At 44.0% G+C, this 8,413-nt stretch overlaps 1 protein-coding gene across 1 annotated transcript in view; it reads left to right on the top strand.

Annotated features, from left to right (window-relative positions):
• The window catches only part of LOC142573995 (uncharacterized), a 46,819-nt gene extending 39,215 nt beyond the window's left edge, over positions 1 to 7,604 (top strand). Inside the window, exons 5-7 of the mRNA XM_075683195.1 lie at positions 2,374 to 2,469; positions 3,210 to 3,302; positions 6,454 to 7,604. Of these exons, the coding sequence (XP_075539310.1) occupies positions 2,374 to 2,469; positions 3,210 to 3,302; positions 6,454 to 6,570 (306 nt within the window). The 3' untranslated portion in view covers positions 6,571 to 7,604. The remainder of the gene's footprint in view (positions 1 to 2,373; positions 2,470 to 3,209; positions 3,303 to 6,453) is intronic.
• Positions 7,605 to 8,413: the final 809 nt, after the last annotated feature.

Here is an 8,413-nt window from a genome sequence, read left to right on the forward strand (position 1 = left end):
GCTCGCACTCCAGTATTTGATGTTGAGCGTCACGATGATACTGCTAGTGTTTTGTGTGGATCTAAAGAACGATACAGGGGGAAGCGACGGTGACAAAAAATTACGCGATTTGCCTTTTATTTCTGTCGTCAAATTGGCGCACTTACCTAGAGAGCTAGAGCAGACATTTAAAAAAATGCTCAGTTGCTTCGCACTTTACTGCTTGAAACCTTTATTTGTCTTAATGCGTGACAGATTTGCTACATTAACTGCTACATTGCTTAATGCTTGACACATGTGGAATCAGTATATTGGTTTCCCTTTATCTCACGCCCCATTTTGCAGGCATTCTCTGAAACTGCATTGAGTCTTGGAAAGTCTTTTGACTACGCTGATAAATGGTCACTCTCTCCAAATAGAAAAATGGCGAAATTGTGTTGAGTGCTCTGCCCTGAGAGTTACAGGGGCAGGTCCTCTACAGCTGCTACAAATTGAGAGCTTTTAACTCTGAAGGAAAACATTTGTTGCATTACAAGCTAGGTTAGAAGGCAAATTCATTCTTCTGAGGTACATGTGCTGCACTGGTATGTATATATACAGGTGTATACAACGATTATGACGTATTGTACATGCAACCCCACACATTTGATGTGAACGAAGCAGAAGCTAAAAGATAAGTTTATTAATAAAAAAATAAATGTCCAGAAATTTTGGACGAGAGCCCCTTCAGCAAGCTGTTGATCTTCGCTGCAATACACCAGCGCAACTCAATGGCCAGCATTTTCACTAAAAAAGTCATATTTCAAAAGATGGGCCGAGTTTCATTAAGTTTCAAGTAGCAACGTCGAGAGGGTATTTCCTATTAACAACATACGCATTTACGGCACTTAGTAGGCCCTTTGTGCTGCGTTATATCAATGTAGTGGTGAGAAACGAAACATTGCTATAACGCAGCACTAAGTCTCAAATAAGTGTGGCAATAAGCGTTGTTTTAAGAAGAAAATACCCTCTCGACGTTATTGATGAAATCCTGCTGAAACTAGGCCGATCTTTTCAAATATATTTTTTTAAAATGTTACCCGCTTGGGCTTGGGCTATATGGTAACAATTGATGATAAATGTTATTTACGCACCACTTGAAACGAAGACTAGCAAATGACATACACAAGCGCAAACATTCAACTGGTCTTAATGGTAGGGAGTCAAGTGGTTTTGCACATACATAAGTAAGTATGACGTAACATGAAAGGCATAATAAAATATGCGTCTGTCACCAACAGAACAGACTTGCAGACGTGCATTCGCAATAGCAAGATAGCCAGTTAAATTCTGAACAATAAGTACCAGACCCAAGACACGCATGCCGGTGGCCGACGCATCTTTCGCTCAGCTTTCGCAAAACTCGGCCCCGTTACGATAACTAAGTTCTTTCTATAGTCCCGACGAAGCCACACACTCACGCAGGTTCTCTCAAGGCGAAAAAATTTCTGCCGCTTCAATTATCTCTCGTGTCTTCTGATTATTGTGCATGGCTACAACCTTGCAGTCACTGAACAACGGCATACAACCGTGATCCCGACAATACAAACCTAGATGACTTTGCGCCGCCCTATATATAGTATTGTTACGTTCCCGAAGCCTATCGTTCAGGCATATGCCCGTTTGGCCCTTCGCACTCTGTAAGGTAAAGGGGCAAAGCAGAACAAGTAAGAAGACAAGTACAAGGAGCCACAGGAATCAGTATGTGGAATGCGCAGAAAAAGTGGTATATGCGATCCCGCTTGAATGCATAAAAAAGCACATAGGCCTTCTCTATAAGACCGTACATACGAGCTCTTTCTTATTTTATTACGTTTTCGATGCTGGTGCTCAAGGAAAACTTCCGTGTAACCTGTCACGTGGAGCAACAAACTAACCGAGAGGCGATGACGCTCACAAAAGCACAGAAAAAGGAAACGAAGTCTTTCAAATTTTCCCTCATTGATCGCAATAACGGCAAAACTCTCTCATATGATACCTTTCTTTCATGACTTTTGCACGTTTGATTTCCTTCTAGAAATATGCTCGGGTAAGAATGCACCGAGTGTTTTCAGTAATTGCTGAACTTAATCGAAACAAAAAGCAACACGGTATTTTTTCTTGCTTAATAAGGAAATAAAACATTTCTTTTTCCCTTGTTCGTAACACCAAAAGTAACCTTCGTGCTGTATTCGAACTGGTATCGTGTGTTGCACTTCATCAAGTAACCGCTTTCTACCTGCACGGGACAGGTCATAAAACATTATGCGAACTAATGCACCAGTGCGGTATCATTACAAGTTGAAAATTAATCGCTCGAAGCACGCGCGAACTCCGCCTACTGATATGATAATGATTTCACTTGTAACGTTACAGCGGTACTGCGGGGCCAACGCATGCGTACTGAAGAACGACTCGTACATCGAGTACTGCCGTCAGAACTTCCAGACGGAAAACGCAGTCATTGCGTTGGTAAGTGTCAATGCTGCATCATCTCTTTTCAGAGACCCGTATGAAACTGCAATGTGACCGTACAATTTTCTATGCAGACAAACGTAATACAACGTTTGGTATGCACAGCTCGCCTCGCGGAAGCCTTATTGCTTTCATACGCACAAATAAGCAAATAAAGTTTAGAACCCATTAAGAGAAAGAATAAATTAGTCATGCTCTGCCTTTTGTCACTGATGAACAGATAAACAGATAAAAACCACATCAGAATTGCTGTGGCAAAATTATGACCCTTTCGGCCTCGCCAGGGCATAACATATGTGCTTGCTACGCCCAGAGCGAATTAGAACTGGTGCGAAATTGAACTTAAGGGTGTTCTCCATTTTGTGCTTCCTGGCTTAGTTGCAATAAATCCAGGTGTTTATTATTGATATTGTTATTGATATTGATACTGAGTTGAGAATGTTGTTCGGCACGTGTGAGACAAGGGGCCTTGAACGGTAATGAAGTGAAGGGCTGTTTTTTGAATATCTGAGTATGTATTCAACTCTTCAATGAAGCTCTCGAACATGTGGTAATTCTCAGTCACACGTAAACAGACGAGATATGAATGGGCCCAGATATGCAATGTCCTGAGACTCCGTGATGATAGCCTCGTACTTCCGTGTCTTTGCCAAGTGCGCGAGGCTACTTGCTATACTAGGCCACCATCGTCTACAGCGGCTGCAATGTTTTGTTTTTGCGGTGACCTCTTCTTGCAGACTCCGTACATGTGCACACTCGAGTGTATTGACACTACCACTGGAATTGTCCTCAAGGTGAAGATGACGGACGGCAGCCCGTGCCAAGCTAATGTAAGTCCTGGAATATACACAATCGACACCTCCTTCTCGTTTAACGTGATCAATGTCTCATGTTACTGGGACAGGAAATAGAGACAGTGTTTTCTCAAATATTTAGCCACGACGGACCTGTTGACCCGCTCGAGAATCGTTGAGGGACTCCTCCGCAATGTGCAATTTCGCGCAAACGTACGAGCACAAACCAGACAAATCAGAAGTTTCACACGCTATGCGTAAATGCATGTTGTGCTTGCACACGCCGGGATTGTGTTTTAAGCACTTCCTTTCTCTCTCTCAAAAAATTCATAACACGAGGAACGTAACGAAGCCTACCGTGAAAGTTATGTGGCCGACAACATGTGCAAGGGAAGACAGCCCCCAATATAGCAAGTTGCACTCACCAGCAACTCTTTCTTGCTGCAAACTTGACCTTGGCCGATGTGGACAATACAGCTACACGCAGGCATGCCACTTCAAGTATCTTTCAAAGACAGATGACGTGACCCAAGAGTGGGTGACAAATGATAGGTGAACAAAGGGGGGGTACCACGACATAGATAACAAGTAAACTTCAGCGCGATAATAACATATGTGCAGCCTAAATCGTCACGTATAATACTCGCGGAAAAAAATATGCTGAAAATCAATTTTTTATTGACCGGGAGAAAAAACGGTGGGTTAGCTCGCTCTCATTCTTTGCGTGACCAATAGACTGATGTACGACTATAGATGTGGCTACGGCTAGAAGTGGCCTCTACGAAGTCTTTCAGTTTTCACACTTTAATGGTCGAGAACGCTACATGAGATAACTGCGGTTTCGCGGACACCCTTGATCGTGTTCTGTGTGACTGTCCTCGCTACAGCTAATGACGATCGCTCGTCACTGCTTTAGTTCCTGTTGATCACATATAACTGTCAGAACAAACCATAAAAAAATAGGGCAATGAAGCACTGACAAAATTTTTAGAAGCAACAAACCTGCACAAATGGCTTTAGCCTTATGTGTGTTGTTTGTGTTTCGCGTGATCCTGTGCAGCGATCGTCTGCGATGATCGTGACCGGCCGTGATCCTATGCCCCTCCCCCCCCCCCCCCTCTCTTTACGTTCTTAGTGTAAGGCAGCAAACAGGATTTTCTGTTCTTGTTAACCTCTCTGCCTTCCTCCTTTCTGTCGTCTTTTTCCCTCCCTCTCTCTCTCTCGCTATGTCTGTTTGCGTAGAATCTCGGTCAAATGATATTATTATTTTTATTTCAATTCCACTCGAATCTAATCATACTCTTCTCCGACCTGCTGGTCCTGGCGATAACGTATGCGGAGCGTGGCCTGAACCATTTACTAAGGGTGCTTTGCTTGGACAGAATTAAAGTATAATCATTGAATAGTTCTGTTCAAATCTACTTCCGTAGCTGCAGAGTGTGCTGCCAAGCTCCAGAACAAAATCGGCACGAGACCTTTTTTAACGATATAAAGACAGCGCCCGGTCACCATATTGACTAGAACACCCATCAAATTTTGTGGAAAAAATTATTTTCTTCTTACAATGGTGAGTGATTTCGTATATCGCGCCGATAACGTTTACGATACTGACGCGACAGGCGCTACATTTTTCTGGCTAATACTTTGTTTTGTCAAGCAAAATACGCAGAAGGTTGAGGGACAAATGCCAATCAAGCTCCGTCCTCGTCTCGCGTTCTTATGAAACCTGTGCTTACGTTTTCCGAACTTCTTTCTCCATATTATTGCGGGTCATTTCAGCTATGGAAATAATTATGGTGAAGGGTAGACCACAGCACGGCAATTATGTTTCGATTAGTGGTTGCCTGCTGTGTCGAGACGGCTGATTTACGACAAGGGGCTGACTTGAGTTGTGTAGGTATGTGCTGCATTTCATTATCCAGTATAGGCAGGGTAGTGCTGTAATATCTATTTTATTTTTTACCAGTTTGGTACACAAAGATTGGTGCTGCAAGGGTGCTTTTCCCGCATGTTTCCTACACCTTGAAAATATATTTCGAAGAAACCTTGAGCAGCATTTATAGGAACTTGACAGGGCCTTTTTAGGTATCTCACGTGTTGGGAAAATAGGCATTGCCAGGAAACAGGCACGTGGCTTGTAACCAGTTCGCTAAAACTGATGTCCACTGCTGAAAGACATACTGCTCGCACTGGTATGTACGTTGTCGATATTTTTACTCCATTAGCCAAGATACCTTAAAGAGAACTCAGGCGCTAAGTTACTTTAGGCTCAGCCGTTTATGCATCACGAATGCTTTCAAAGCTTTTCTTGTAGCCATGCCGCACTGGAAGAGAAAGCACGCTGCATCGCCCCAGACTCCATAATAATTTTTAGTGCATACAAGATGCGATGTTGTTACATTTCTTCATGGTGAAATTTAGTCGCATGCAAAACAGCAAACATTAAGAACAAGTAGTTCCTAGGTGCGTCTACCCTATTTCGTGCTTAGCGTTTCCTTTTCCGCTAAAGCTTGATTCACACGACGGACAGGATCACTGTTTTCAGTCTGGAGACGGGCGTGATGCGACTTAGTTGCAGTAGATCGTGCCGTTTAGCTCGTCTGTGGCGTCGTCGGGTTGGGCGTGATTCGACCGCACCATGTCACGTCAGGTTCGTCAGCGGAATTGGGTCCATCGCGCGAATACAAATTTAGACAGCGAAACACGGACTAGGTCAGTCCATGCGCGAAGGTGATGGGGTTTGGATAACTTAGTCTGAAATGAATAAATGAGTCATATTTATTTATTTATTTATATATTTATATATTTATTTGTTTGTTTGTTTATTGCTTTTACAAAAGAAAGTTACTCCTGACAAAAATAAACGCTACCCTACAATTAAAGTTGAACGTCCAAGCCACATTTGTGTTCATTTTTTGTCTATTTATTGTAGCAACAGAAATTAATATCAAGTACTCCACCACGTAGTTATACAGGTCTTAGATGAGACACTCAAAACAATGTTATCGCACGTCATTTCGTCTTCTATTTTGTCTTGGGCTCCGTACAGTATATGCGGACTCGCAACTTAGTCGACATAAATCTATCCCACCAAGAAAAGGCCGAACTAGAGAAAAATTCGCCAATCCTGGTTTACACAGATCTCTGATGATCTCGTCTTATGGCTTGCTCGTTTGTTTTTGCACAGACTGGCCGGGGCTATGAGACGGGTTTCTGCTACAGCGGCGCCTGCACTGTCACCGTGGTGCCCTATGTGCGACGGCTCATCCCGGGTTACAACAGGCTCGGCCTGCTGTTCGGATGACGACACCGCCTCCGCGACTTGGTGTTTCTCGAGACGTGTCAGCTCGAGTTTCTTCGTCGTGGACTGCATGTTGTCAGTAAGAAAAAAAAAGGAAGAAAAAAACGAGATCGTGTCGTGATGCGTTTGCGTTACTCGCTTGCTTCGTGCGTAGCCGTACTGTAGCCGTGCTTCCCAGCCCGGCCTGACACTCGATGACCTAGCAAAAGGACACGCAGCTTGGAAGCGTATCCGAGTGGCACCGCTCGAAGTATGACGCCACTGGTTCGCTAAACCACGACATATGCACGCTCACAACCTGGCCTTATAGTTTATTGGATGTCAAGGGTGTACGATCATGTGAGTGGTCAGCGGCTACATTTTAGAGTCGCGGTGGTTTTTTCCCGCTCACATCGAGCAGTGTGAACCACGCTGACTATCTTCTGCAAAAGCATGCACGTTCTCTGTCTTTCATGCAGGAGGAAGCATGTCGCGATCGGGTGCCTCATGGCAGGAAAACTTACACTCGCTCTCAAGTTGCAGTTGTGCATCATTTAGTGAGCCTCCTCGTTTCGTTTCCTACGTATTTTGCGACGTGAATATTTATTGCGTATCTTACGGCGTCCACGGCCTAACATTCCATGTCATGGATACGAAATTTTCGGTGGCAGATAGGGAGCCATCAGTACTCTGTCATTCTCAGGTTGTTTTTCTTCCAAGGACCGACCGAGCCCATTTTTCACTTGAGCTTAGGTAATCAGACAAGAACCGGCGTATTTCGCAGCATGGCAAATAATCTTCTGGAAAACCATACAAATGTGAGTGCAAGCAAATAGTATTGCACAAAGAATACCGTAGACGCAGCGGAGGCTTTCTTTTTCAGTCGTGCCTTGTTTCGAATCTGTTTAGCAATGTTACATTGGCTGCTGCTTGTGTACACATCGAAGCTGCCAGTCCACCTGCTCCCGCCAAAAGCATGACACGACCATCCCAAAGACTAGAAGATCTCCCAAATGATTAAGCTACCCCTCTGTAGGAATGGTTGAATAAAGCACGTTTCCGGCTTCAAACTACTTGTCTGCCTTGTATTGGCCACAGCTACAGGTGACCCAATACGTACATGAAGCTACAAGTTTTCTTCGCCGACATCTACTGGGAAACATTCCTTACATACAACACTTCATACCAAAACACGAGTAAGTATTTTTGCGCTTTGATCAATTGTATACAGCAAAGTCCAGAAGATATGTGATAAGGTGGAGTCAGAGACTCTTTCAATCTCTCTTTCTGAACTCGTTAGCCTTAAAAAACAAAAAAAAACATGGTTAATATAACGAAACGTGTATAAGCGTTAATATAATTGTCTTGTAAGACTCGGTTCACAGAAATCGGTCAAGAACAAGAATTACGGAAGTTTTGTTTTGCGTTGCTGCTCGGGGCCACACCAACTTACAAGCGCACTCTCCGAATAACCCTTAAGGTAACTAAATTTCTCAGAGAGCATGATCACTAAGCAGTGACCTTCATTCTGTCGTCACTCGTCACCCGCGGTCGAGGAACTGGGAAAGCCTCAGAGACCCACGCGCATAAATCGTTACAAGCGCAAGCTTTTTAGCGCGGTCGAAGCTCGCGCATATTAAGTAAACTCTGAATTAAAAGTCCGCTCCTTGCTTCGAGCGGTTGCAAAAGCTTAGCGTGACCAGCGTTCTGTTTCTGAAGCCTCGATCCTGTGTCGAATAACTGAGTGGACAGGCGACAGCGCTAAGTCGCCCACGTTCTACGGTGATTGTCATTGACCACGCTTCCGAATAAAAAAAAAAGGTAATGACAACGCGGGCGTGTGTCGACGCTCGGAGAGAGAATCGGC

Source organism: Dermacentor variabilis, chromosome 3 (assembly GCF_050947875.1).
Source record: "Dermacentor variabilis isolate Ectoservices chromosome 3, ASM5094787v1, whole genome shotgun sequence".
Lineage (NCBI taxonomy): Eukaryota > Metazoa > Arthropoda > Arachnida > Ixodida > Ixodidae > Dermacentor > Dermacentor variabilis.